The sequence below is a fragment of the Boeremia exigua genome, assembly GCF_020726555.1.
Source record: "Boeremia exigua strain MPI-SDFR-AT-0100 chromosome Unknown C7974scaffold_1, whole genome shotgun sequence".
NCBI lineage: Eukaryota > Fungi > Ascomycota > Dothideomycetes > Pleosporales > Didymellaceae > Boeremia > Boeremia exigua.
In genome coordinates, this window is record NW_025763518.1 from 2,533,549 (window position 1) to 2,545,612 (window position 12,064).

The 12,064-nt window shown below is 53.0% G+C and overlaps 6 protein-coding genes across 6 annotated transcripts; 3 read left to right on the forward strand and 3 right to left on the reverse strand.

The window, feature by feature from the left end:
- Positions 1 to 265: 265 nt before the first annotated feature.
- On the reverse strand, positions 266 to 1,864 carry C7974DRAFT_408081 (cytochrome P450 alkane hydroxylase-like protein; the record flags this gene model as incomplete). The annotated part of the gene is made up of 2 exons (XM_046143294.1): positions 266 to 494; positions 549 to 1,864. The coding sequence occupies 2 exons, from the start codon at positions 1,862 to 1,864 to the stop codon at positions 266 to 268; spliced, it is 1,545 nt and encodes a 514-aa protein (XP_046003150.1).
- Positions 1,865 to 3,015: 1,151 nt separating this feature from the next.
- On the forward strand, positions 3,016 to 4,884 carry C7974DRAFT_349251 (glycoside hydrolase superfamily; the record flags this gene model as incomplete). The annotated part of the gene is made up of 1 exon (XM_046139429.1): positions 3,016 to 4,884. The coding sequence occupies one exon, from the start codon at positions 3,016 to 3,018 to the stop codon at positions 4,882 to 4,884; it is 1,869 nt and encodes a 622-aa protein (XP_046003151.1).
- A 76-nt stretch (positions 4,885 to 4,960) lies between these two features.
- On the reverse strand, positions 4,961 to 6,187 carry C7974DRAFT_19872 (GPN-loop GTPase). Its single transcript, XM_046136736.1, has 2 exons — positions 5,940 to 6,187; positions 4,961 to 5,886 (listed from the first exon to the last, which is right to left on the reverse strand). Exons 1-2 carry the CDS (start codon positions 5,964 to 5,966, stop codon positions 5,038 to 5,040), a joined length of 876 nt encoding a protein of 291 aa, XP_046003152.1. The 5' UTR covers positions 5,967 to 6,187; the 3' UTR covers positions 4,961 to 5,037.
- Positions 6,188 to 6,398: 211 nt separating this feature from the next.
- Positions 6,399 to 7,755, forward strand: C7974DRAFT_430240 (S-adenosylmethionine synthetase-like protein; the record flags this gene model as incomplete). The annotated part of the gene is made up of 3 exons (XM_046144684.1): positions 6,399 to 6,434; positions 6,486 to 6,541; positions 6,669 to 7,755. The coding sequence occupies 3 exons, from the start codon at positions 6,399 to 6,401 to the stop codon at positions 7,753 to 7,755; spliced, it is 1,179 nt and encodes a 392-aa protein (XP_046003153.1).
- A 1,081-nt stretch (positions 7,756 to 8,836) lies between these two features.
- C7974DRAFT_20027 (uncharacterized protein) lies at positions 8,837 to 9,495 on the forward strand. Its single transcript, XM_046136756.1, has one exon. The coding sequence runs from the start codon at positions 8,965 to 8,967 to the stop codon at positions 9,307 to 9,309; it is 345 nt and encodes a 114-aa protein (XP_046003154.1). The 5' UTR covers positions 8,837 to 8,964; the 3' UTR covers positions 9,310 to 9,495.
- Positions 9,496 to 10,406: 911 nt separating this feature from the next.
- On the reverse strand, positions 10,407 to 11,489 carry C7974DRAFT_439727 (uncharacterized protein; the record flags this gene model as incomplete). Its single annotated transcript, XM_046145293.1, has 1 exon — positions 10,407 to 11,489. One exon carries the CDS (start codon positions 11,487 to 11,489, stop codon positions 10,464 to 10,466), a length of 1,026 nt encoding a protein of 341 aa, XP_046003155.1. The 3' UTR covers positions 10,407 to 10,463.
- Positions 11,490 to 12,064: the final 575 nt, after the last annotated feature.

The following is a 12,064-nucleotide window of genomic DNA, read 5'->3' on the forward strand; positions in this document are numbered from 1 at the left end:
TACGCCACTATCTGTAGCTGAGAAAGACATTCACGAGGTTGCCAGCATTGCTTTGTTCAGCATTGGCGAAACAGTCTTTGATCGGGTTGCCTCTACTTTGCGTGTGCGCTGCAGATAGCATTAGTTTCTAGTTCTCTCCCTGGGTAGTAATCTCCATCGCACGACCAACCTCAGATTGATTTACAACACGAAGCTACCTCCCACGACGTCGTCGCGCGATCCCATCGTCCCATCCCTACGCACCTCCCTCGCCCGGTCGGCTCCCTCACTCCACAAACTTCACCCTGACCTCGCGCGCTGGCTGCAGCACGATGTCAGCATGCAGCCCAGGCAGCTCACCGCCCATCAGGTTCTCGATCCCCGAGAAGCGCTGCAGCAGGCGCACAAGCGTGTACCCCATCTCCGTCAGCGCGAACTGCTGGCCGATGCAGATGCGCGGCCCGCCGTTGAAGGGGATGTACGTCCAGCTGCGGGGGGTCCAGGTGTCCCAGCGTCTGCGGGTGTCAGCTTGTTTTCTTGTGTTCGAGATGACGAGAGGGGAGACTTACTCAGGGACAAAGTGTGAAGGGTCTGCGAAGCCGGTTTCGGGGCCGGGATACAAGTCGGCGCGGCGCTGCATTACGAGCGTGCTGTACCCAATTGGTGTGCCGGCGAGGATGCCGATGGGTTGATCGCCGCGTGGTCCGCCGCCGGTGGGCAGCGTGGTGTCTTTGAGAGCCATGCGGACGTTGTAGGGAACGACGGGGTAGAGACGCAGGGTTTCGTTCAGGACGTGCTGGAGATACTTCATATCCTTGAGGTGCTGGTAGGTCGGGGTGTCGCTCAGGCCGACAGTATCGATGATCTCCTGGCGCAGTTTGGCGGTGATGCTAGGCGAGAGCGAGAGGTGATAGATAACCCATGTAAGGGTGCATGCGGTCGTGTCGCGGCCGGCGAGCAGTACTGAGATGATCTGGTCGCGCAGCATCTGGCGGTCACGAGTGTAGCCCGCGATGGCGTGGAGAAAGGTGTAGCCCGAGTCGTGGTTGCTCTTCTCGTTGAGTTCCTCGGTGGATAGAGCGAGCGCTCTGTCGATGTACATGCTCACGAACTCATCAATGATGGCCATACTGTCGTAGAAGCCCATTCGTTTCCGGGGAACAGCCCAGTTCAGCGGCCCGACGCGTGCGATGATAGACTGCACGCGCTGCGCGTTGTAGAAAGCGTCCGCGAATTTCGTCTGCGGGTGGTGCAGCGAGTCCACACTGGCACCGAGGAGGAAGTGTGTTGCTGCGTCTAGCGTGTAGCGAAACATCATATCCAGTATATCGGTTGACTCACTCCCACCGAGCTTGGAGAGTAGTACTTGCGTGTGGGTTTCGAAAATCTCGATGTCTGAGAGGCGGTCCTTGATGAATTGGGGCCGGATGAGCTGACGTGAGTTGTGCCAGAGTGTCGAGTCGGTTGTAAAGATGCCATTTCCAAGAAACGCATGCCAGTCTTTTCTGAACTGTTCGCCCTTCCCGTAGTCCTTGAACTGGGTCGCCAGGATAGCTTTAATGTTTTCGGGCTCTGCAGTCAGGATGACTCTCTGTCCTATACCAGCCTCGATGGTATACCGACCGGGACCAGCCCATTTCTCGAACATCTGAGTCCACATCTCGTAGCTCTTATCTTTTAACGCGTGTGTAACGGCTTCATAGGCCATGTCCAGTCCCATGGGCACATACGTCTTTCTTACAGGCGCCCGGGCACCCAGTTTGTGGATTCTGGCATTGATCTGTATTGTCAAAGCGACTTTGTAGCCGATGTATAGTATGGCCACACATCCGAGAAGATATGGTGTCGACAGGTGAGCAGGCAACGTGTCAGCCATAGCAGGCATGTTGAGTAGTTCGTGAGAGATTGAATTTCACTGTTACTTAGCAGCGTCCAGGTCCATCAAAGCACAGGTAGTCCAAGTGCAAGGGCTGGATATATGTATCCACCATCCTCGTGTCGCACTACACTAGTCATCTATGGCCCACTCGTTCGCGTCCGCGCGACTTGTTACATCACTGTACGAATAAGTCGTCCGGCACTATGGCATGTCTCTCATGCCGCGGCACCCAATCACGAAGTTGCCAACACCAGTTCAGCGGTTTTCATAGGCTTGCAAAGGTGGTCTTGCGCTTCTCGTCACTTGATGTGCACACCTCGGTATCAGGCTATGTGCTTAAGTCGCAAGGTTTGCTGAAAATGACATGGGTGACTTTCCCCACGCAGCATTTGCTCGTGCTACACCCTGTCAACGCGTGTGAAAAGCGGGGAAAGCGTGGAGCATGATCTTGTGAAGCAAGAGCTTAACTTTCGTGCGGGTGAGGTGCTAACGGACTGCTTGGATTTCCAGCGTCCGAGAGCCAATCGGACAGTCTAGTGGGTTGGCGGACTCTCGGAAGGGGTCGTCCCCATTGGGGAATTCGAACGATTGCGCTGGATGAGTTTAGCACGGCCTGTGATTTCGTTGATGTGTGAAGGCTCGTGCGTGAAGATGGGTGCAACCGAGCTGGTTGACGTTGTGGCACAGTGACGGTTGTGGCAGGCACGATCCGTGATCGGAGTTCTTGGTCTGTCGAAGCTTTTTTTCAATCAACTCGTACGTGATCTGTCACACACGCACGTTTTCTGTACACCCGAAACACTGATGTTGTTCAGCATCTATAGTCGTACTTGTCATTTCTTGCCAATGCGAAGATCGCAAAATGCATCAGGAGACCGTGCCGTCAGCCCCACATTGACCCCGCAATATCGACACCTTGTCACTCTGGTTGAGCAACCTGATAGTTCTTCAGACGTATCAAATTGGTCTTACTTACAGCCGAACGCGAAATTTGCATGTCAGAATAGACTTTCCTTGCGCCAGCTTCATTCCAGCATTTTCAACCCCATGTTCATTCCAGGATTCATCTGTAGCATCACGCATGATCGGCTGTCACGGACGTGTTCTCTATTTAACTATTCTCTCACATCTCAATCCCCCCAATCCATAGTTTCAGCATGAAGTTCCTTCTCTTGATACCGTATTTCACAGGTTTTTCTTTAGCTTTGTGGCCGATCCCCAAATCATACGAGCACGGCGATGCTGTCCTTTGGATAGCAAAAGATGTTACGTTCTACTGGTATGAAGCTGGTGCTAGAAATGTGAACCACCATCCCGATCAATCACCTTTGTTCTCTGTGTTCAATTCTAACCCGAAGGCCGCTACGCAGAATAATGGCGTGGATGGATTGAGCCTCCACAGGCGCTACAAAGAGCCATTCGAGCACCACAATCGCGCAAGAGACACGACAGAAGTATCTGGCGACGATGTAATCGACTTTGCTCTTCGATCGGTCTGGAAGACTATTTTTGAACAGGGCTTCTACCCATGGAAGTTCCATTCGCGAAGTTGGGACGAGCCTGCTCCGGGAAAGGGAGCGATCTACATCAGTCGTGTCAATATTCACCGTCTTGGGCCTGACTCTGCGGACATTACAAAAGCACCAGCGGGATCTTTGGATGAATCCTACACACTTGAGGTGACAGAAGACGGTGTTGCAATGATAGCCGCAAATAGTAGCATTGGTGTAGCTCGAGGCTTGACAACCTTCACACAGCTCTTTTTCCAGCATTCGGATGGAGAACACGTCTACACGCCCCTGGCTCCGGTCAAAATACAGGACGAACCGCAATTCGAACACCGAGGTATCAACTTGGACGTATCGAGGACTTTCATCCCTTTGCCCGATATAAAGCGACAGATCGATGCTGTTGCTTATGCTAAGATGAACCGTCTGCACCTCCACGCCACCGACTCGCAGTCCTGGCCTCTGGAAATCCTCTCGCTGCCTGACCTCGCACGGAAGGGAGCGTATCGGCCAGATTTGCTCTACACCGCGGCCGACTTTGCAGAGTTGCAACGATATGCAGCACTCCAAGGCGTCCAGCTGATCACTGAAATCGACATGCCTGGCCACACATCCAGTATTTGGTACTCGCAGCCCGAACTCATCGCTGCGTACAACAAGCAACCGAATTGGGAAACTTATGCCGCCGAGCCTCCCTCGGGCACGTTGAAGTTGAATTCGACTGCGGTGGGAGAGTTCTTGGATACGCTCTTTGCAGATTTGATGCCGAGAGTCGCGCCATTCACGACATACTTTCACACTGGTGGCGATGAGGTGAACCTCGAGGCATATACACTTGATGACACTGTCAAATCGAGCGATCCAGAGGTACTACGGCCGCTCATGCAAGCCTTTGTATCCGCGAACCACGATCGAGTCAGAAAAGCTGGACTAACGCCTATTGTATGGGAAGAGATGCTGTTAACGTGGAACCTGACACTTGGATCCGACGTGATCGTACAGTCATGGCAGAGCGATGAGGCTGTACTCCAGATTGTGGAGTCTGGCCACAAAGCACTGGTGGGTAACTACAAGTTCTGGTATCTCGACTGCGGCAAAGGGCAGTGGCTGGATTTCGCGCCAGGAGACCCGTCAAGAGATGCGTGGCCTTATATCGATTACTGCGCACCCTTCCACAACTGGCGGCTCATCTACTCCAAAGATCCCTATGAGGGGGTGCCAGAGCATCTTCAACATCTGGTTATCGGTGGTGAGGTGCATATATGGGGCGAGCAAACGGATGCGATTAATCTCGATACTATGTTATGGCCTCGCGCGGCTGCTGCTGCTGAGGTATTGTGGAGTGGTGCCAAGGATGGGGATGGTCAGAACAGGAGCCAGGTTGATGCCAGCCCTAGATTAAGTGACTTGAGGGAAAGGCTGGTGGCGAAGGGTGTCAGGGCTGAGCCAGTACGTATGCCGTACTGTGAGATGGAGTCAGATGGGAACCGAAATCCGCAGTGTCTAGGTTATGTTTAACTCAATGAAGAAGTCGAAGCGTTGAAACTGATGTTTGAATTTGGGTATCGTATCACCGTGCCTCCACCCCCGTATGACCAGCGCGCCGTCTAATGCTCCCAATTGTGTCGTGCCGAAACGCCTGATTTGTAAATGCTTTCCAGAATTTTCATTTTACTCTTCCATGTCAGCCTCCTTAGGCTCTTTAGGTTCTTGCGCCTCATGGAATTGGATCGCGTCATCGATGTAGCTCAACACGGCACCTAGACTGTCCTCGTCCTGCACATCCAGCTTCAGGTATGATACCATGCTGAAGTCGTCAATCAGCTGCGCAACAGCCTTGTTCAACTTATGGAATGCTGAGCCGCTCATCAAGCTCTCCGTTGTCGCGGGGTCCCTGTACTTCCTGTTGTCTTCTTCATCTGTCGTCCTGCGCGACGGGTCGTCCTCAATTAGGTCCGCATCAACCTGCACAAAGCGCTTCAGCTCGCGCTTTGCTACCTGACCCTTGACGAGGTCCATCTTGCTCAGGATGTTGATGTGTGGCATCTCAAGCATAAGCATAGCACTCATGGCTGATAGTGTGCCAGAGAAGAACTTGGGTCGATCGACAACGAAGGTAGCTTCGAGGAGGTATGCGGCGCACATGCGAATGTTCAGGCTGCCGTTCATAAGGGTTTTGACGAGGCCGGGCAGAATCGGTACGTGGGTATAGAGTTCGATCTGTCCGGGCATGTCGAATACGATCAGGTAATCTTCAGTGACTTCTTCAAGAGGGTCCGTCAGGAAATCAAGGTTCTCCATCAAGAACTCGAAGCAGTAGATGAGACCGCCGTTGGGGCCGAGGCTCATCTCTTCCATGACATCTTCTAGACTGATCAAATCCTTGATGTCGAGGTCCGGTTCAAAGGCGAAGTCTTCGGCCGCAGGATCGAGGTTCACGTAGAAGCATGGGCGCTTATTGTTCTGAAGGTGCTGGATGAGGCCGGTACAGAAGGTGGATTTGCCTGCGCCGGCTGGGCCCTATAGATCGTCAGCATAGCCCTACATTGATGCTTGTCGAGTGCGTCTCTCACCATCACCAGCGTGCCAAACTTACTCATGGCTGTAGTTGCGTGACAATCGGGGTGTTGCGTCACCAGCTCGGCCTGTTGCTATCTGCGGAAGACGGCCACTTTTCTGCCACAAAGGCGGTCTGAAAGGTGGATGGCTGGAACTGACTGGTGGGGCATCGAGGGGAACGTGGTCGGTCAGAACTTCTGCCGGCGAGGGCGGTGATAGATGGGAATTCGGCGCATTTCATTAGCTCCCCACTCGGGGCGGTGAAATGGTGTGCTACCGCTAGTGCGAACTCGGCGGGCGGCTTAGGCTTTCGTGGAGGGCACGTTGAAAACTTCGGCAGATTGGAAACGACTCCCAAACCTCATAAAGTCGCGCGCCCCTCCTCCCAATCTTTCTCCATCCTCTCGCTCTTCGCACATTTTCACGCGGTCGCAAGTCCTAGACTATCTTTTTGCTTCCTCATATCCATCACAATGACTGTTCCCAACGGCACCGCGCCGCCCAGCAAGGTACTTCCAATTGTCCCGTGAAAGCCCCGCGTCGTTCTTACCATTGTTCAGGGCACCTTCCTCTTCACCTCCGAGTCTGTTGGTGAGGGCCACCCCGACAAGATCTGGTATGTTCCCACCCCTCTTTATCCTCGGTGGGGTCAGACAACAATACGTACATGACGTGCTGCACTGTCGACCGCCCCACTAGCCACCCAACAACACGAAGAGGACACCGTGCTAACACGTCCACAGCGATCAGGTCTCCGATGCCGTGCTCGATGCCTGCCTCAGGGAGGACCCGCTCTCCAAGGTCGCCTGCGAGACTGCCACCAAGACCGGTATGATCATGGTCTTCGGTGAGATCACCACAAAGGCCCACCTCGACTACCAGAAGATCATCCGTGGTGCCATCAAGGACATCGGTTACGACTCCTCTGACAAGGGCTTCGACTACAAGACCTGCAACGTCCTCGTTGCCATCGAGCAGCAGTCGCCCGACATTGCTCAGGGTCTCCACTACGAGGAGGCTCTTGAGAAGCTCGGTGCTGGTGACCAGGGTATCATGTTCGGCTATGCCACCGACGAGACCCCTGAGCTCCTGCCCTTGACCCTCATCCTTGCCCACAAGCTCAACTCTGCTATGGCCGAGGCCCGTCGCGACGGCTCCCTGCCCTGGCTGCGACCCGACACCAAGACCCAGGTCACTGTTGAGTACGCTCACGATGGCGGTGCCGTCATTCCCCTTCGTGTTGACACTGTCGTTGTCTCTGCCCAGCACAGCGAGGACATCACCACCGAGGAGCTCCGCAAGGAGATCAAGGAGAAGATCATCAAGAAGGTCATCCCCGCCAAGTACCTTGACGACAACGTCAAGTACCACATCCAGCCCTCTGGCCTGTTCATCATCGGTGGACCCCAGGGTGACGCCGGTCTCACTGGCCGTAAGATCATCGTCGACACCTACGGTGGCTGGGGTGCCCACGGTGGTGGTGCTTTCTCCGGAAAGGACTACTCCAAGGTCGATCGCTCCGCTGCTTACCTTGCCCGCTGGATCGCCAAGTCGCTCGTCAACGCCAAGTTGGCTCGCCGCGCATTGGTCCAGCTTTCTTACGCCATCGGTGTTTCTGAGCCGCTGTCCCTCTTTGTTGAGACCTACGGCACCTCAGACAAGTCCTCCGATGAGCTCGTCGAGATCATCCACAAGAACTTTGATCTCCGCCCTGGTGTCATTGTCAAGGAGCTGAACCTCACCAACCCCATCTACAACACAACCGCCAAGAACGGTCACTTCACCAACCAGTCTTTCACCTGGGAGAAGCCCAAGGAGCTCAAGCTCTAAATGTACGAATTTAATATTTGTCACACGAGTGGTTTGAATCAACTTCAACCACACAGTCAAGAAGTAACGATTTAGCGATATGATATGCATATCTTGAAGAAGGCGGCAATTCTTCTTTCAACAAGTTTCGGCGTCGGGAAGGGCATATACCCCTGTGATCAGCAGCCCTCTTCAAAAGTTTCCTTTGCATGTCAGTTTCGTTTCCAGAGGCTTTTACCAAGTCATATGATAGAGAGTGCACCCAGTGCGGGCCATGCACGGCGTTAAAGATAGGAGCTTCAACATAGGGGCCTGAGTGCGTTGTCAACGCGCACATTGAGGCTTGAGCGCAGTTTGCGCCGTGGAGGTTAATAGGAGTAATTGAACGTTGGTTATCTCTTTGGGATAATCGGCATGATCAACAACACTATCGCATCGCATCCTGTTGTGAGTCTTTCGGTTGCCAACTTCTGGCGCTTATGACATACTAGGCATTGGTCTCGCCTTTCGCCGTGACCGTTGATCGTAATGTAAAGGATCTCGAAAGCTTTACTCGCGGATCGGTCCTTCATAATTGTGCAGTACAGAGTTCCTCGAGCCACCTATCATCCCGTCGATCTTTACTTCGCACCTAGACATGCTGTCACAGCACAGATTGGGGCTGACACGCCGAACAGTCTAGCCTTGCCAGGAACAACACAACACTCAGCTGCCCAACTAGTCACGGCTGTTTCTGACCCATGTGATCATCCACATTGATCACCTGTTTTCAGATGTTGTTGTGAGACACGTCTCGCTTGAGACTTGGGCAGATTGTAGATTACAAGCCCCCTCCTTCGCGTCGCAATCTCTCTTCCCTCGTCGTCGACAACAACCGTTGACTTCGCTCCTGTCGCGCCTCGTACTTCCACTCCCCCGCATTACACAACCCTTTGTGTGAGTCGTAAATTCAACTCTAATCTTTCTGTCAGTCATTCACGCGTCGTACGTGTCATTTCAAGCTTCACGCCTAAGTTCTTGCCACGGCATCTGTGACGTGGATAACCTTCTGTGGTGTTTTGTCGCATACGAATTTCTTATGCCTTGACTTTCCTTCCTCCTCTTGTTACCAGTCGCGTTCTGTTCTTTTCAGACTGCCCCAGATCGATCGCGTACACTTCACGTGCCAACCGCTGTACACGCCTGACCTAGAGGCGCGTAGTTTGACGAAAAGTTTAGTCCGTTGCCATTATGACAGCTTCAACACGTGCCAGCACCGGCAATAGCAAGCCACGCATCGTGCAGCAGATCGAGAATGTTATCGCACCAAAGAAGCGCACGACTACCACAGCCAACACCTCGAAACCTCGCACAACAACCGGTCGCGTCGCGAAACCCAAAGCCACAGCTACCACCACCGGACCAAGGACCAAGGTCGTGAAGAAGAGACGTACTCCCACGGAGAAGGTGAAAGATAAGGTCGTGGGAACTGCTGAGAAGGTCGTGGGCGAGGTCGAAGGAAAGCCGGGAAAGAAGGCAGCTGGAACGAGGAAGGTGAACGGCACGGGTGCAGGCGCAACAAGGAGAAGGCTCTAGGCAGAGCTGCGCAACTCAGATCGTCATGCTCTCTTATACCCGGACTGCCTCTATTTGTAAAGATCTGAGACTAGAGGAGCAGTAGAAAATTGCTGTTAAAATCTACCAGAACGTACCTATAATCACTTCTCGTGCTGTAGAACTCGCTCCTCAGACTTCTTTACTGTCCATCAATCTATCAAGCTGAATCCACATGGCACGACGAGAATGCGGTAGATACACGGTGGTCCCTCTGCAGAAGAGAGTGACTGTCAATGCTGACTGCAGTCCGCTCCCCATTCAGTGTTGGGAATCAACCAAGCTGCTCCACGAACCCTCCCCCCAGCGACACCTTCAATTCTCGCGACCACATTTGTTGTTTATTGGCAGACTGTACTGGTATCAAATCTACAACATACACATACAGAATCAGCACCAGCCCATTCCAACTCGCAAAGCGCTCAAGGCGCACCTTGGGCAGTCATGCTTATGAACTATCTTTTGTCGGTCCGAAGAAGCAGCGTCGCGGTGATTGCATCGCTGATCTTGTTTCAGTACTGCATGCTCGGGACTCGGGAGAGCAACAAGCATTGTATTTCCGGTACGCCGTATCTCAACGAGTGCGTCTAGGTGACAGGTGTTTGTCGGCATGGATGACTTCCGGCAGTTGTGAGCCGACATAGTGCTGCATATGCAGAATGCTATCTGAGATATTAGCTTTCTATTGAGACAATGTATCATTGATAGAGGTGACGAGCACGGTCTGTCACGGTTCAGGAACGAATCACATAAACTGTGGGCAAAGAGCCCTGGCGCGCAATGTGATCCTTGGAGATGCAATGTGAACTTCTAACGAATCAAGCGTTGGCGAACCCGTGGCCGAAGCGAAAGAGGGGACTCGAACACTAAGGACGGTGGACACAGTTCGACAGATAAGCAGGGAAGATCAACATTCGATGTGCAAGCCTGAGGTCACAACGGCTCTGAGCATGGTAGAGAAGTAGACAAGGAGTGGAGTTGCTGTCTGACTCGGTGTGTTCACTGAGATGAACGGCAATGTCTATGAAATAGGAAGCCACGATTCTGCATCTCCTGGTAACAGGTGGAAACAATATATCAGGCATCAGGCCTCCTACATCGCCTGAACATTCAAGCCAGAATTTCGCGCCACCGGCTCAATCAAAGCCACCCGCCCACTCTCCAACTTTCTTGCTATCAGTCCTCGTGTCTGTCTTCCCTGTTGAAAGATCTTCCTTGCCTCCATCCTGCTCATCTATCCGCTCAATCTCGCGCGTAGTCTCCTCCAAGCTCCTGCTACTTCCTGAAATCAACCACCTGGCTACAGCACCCTGCCTCTGGTGGTGTTTGTGGAACCCCTGGCCAGTGAAGTGTTTCCACTCCGGAATGGCGTAACGCGAGGGCATTGGCGATGGACCCAGAAGACCAGACGCGTGGTTGATCTCAGGAAGAGTGTTGTAGCTCACGGGACTTTGTGTGGTGCGGTCTAGTTGGTGCTGAACCATCGAATAGCTCAGTGTTGGGGACTGTGAGAAGCTGGAAGTCAAACCGCGGTCTTGTCTACACGATGACGGCGTGGAAGGCATTGGTCGTGGACCCGGTATAGAAGGGACCTTGAATTCGGGCAGAGCAGGGCGATCGAGTGCCTTATGCGACAAGCCGATCGTGGGCGTGAGACTCGGCGTCGCTGCATTTTCGCGGGCAGAATCACGCTTCGGTATCGGTGTCGCAAGATTTGATCGTTCGGGCTGGTCGAGCACGAAGACTGAGTTGCCGTCTTTGTCGAACATCATCGTTGTATCTGCCTCTCCTTTGTCTCCCTCAGTGTCTTTGCCTGCACCTGGCAACTTGTCTAATGTCCAGCGCCATACCCAACCCCAAGCATCCTCAAAGCCCTCTCCATCCCAGCCTATTCTTTCGCCTCTGCGATTCAGCCCCACAACACCATAGATGACAACTCCAGCGCACACAGTCGCGACTATGCCAATGCCTAGTTCATCCAATCTTGGGATGCAGGTAGGGTCCTCGATCATAGCAATAACACCAATACTGATCGAGGTCAGAGTAGTGATGCGAGTGGTGTTGCGTCTGACAAGATCGAGCAGGCCGAGCAGGCCATGGGAACGGGTGTGAGTATGCCCGTTCAAAGTGTACGAACGTGATGGCACCAGTGGTGCAGACATTGAACCGAGTTGGCGCGGGTCGTTGCCAGTTGCAGCTACCGTATCGAGTGTGGGTATCGATAGAAAAGCGCGAGCGGGAGGAAGTACGATGGCTCGCGCTGTATAGGCCGTTGAGAGGTAAGTGGTGTTATTGTGTTATCGACTCTAAATACTTGAAGGCGGCCGCAAATTTTACAGGTAGCATGTGCGGATACGAAGAGCTGAGAAGTGAAAGCCATGGCGAGCCTGCTTTCACTTCTTGGTCAAGCGTGGGACAACAGAGGATGCAAGAACGAACGACACTGCACTCAATGGAAGTGGACAGCGAATTTGAAGAAGGGCAGCGAGTAAATCCAGTCTTCGACAATGTTCAGTTGCCAGGATGTGTTCGTGCGATACGCTTACAATAAAGATATAAAAGAATGTTCAAAGAGCTGCTCACCTTACGGCGCAAGCTCTCCAATGAAAGAAGGCAAATACAAGCTAGAAACGCCAACATCGCTACAGCATAGCTGCGCGGACCCTAATACAAGAACCAAGAACATATTCAATCTTAAACAACAGATACACATGCAGTGTTTGCTGCGAAAACAAAA

Coding starts and splice junctions, on each gene's coding strand:
- C7974DRAFT_19872 (XM_046136736.1), bottom strand. CDS start 5,966: ATGAGTAAGTTTGGCACGCTGGTGATG. Junction 5,887..5,939: donor AGTTTGGCACGCTGGTGATG/GTGAGAGACGCA, acceptor GACGATCTATAG/GGCCCAGCCGGCGCAGGCAA.
- C7974DRAFT_20027 (XM_046136756.1), top strand. CDS start 8,965: ATGACAGCTTCAACACGTGCCAGCACCGGCAATAGCAAGCCACGCATC.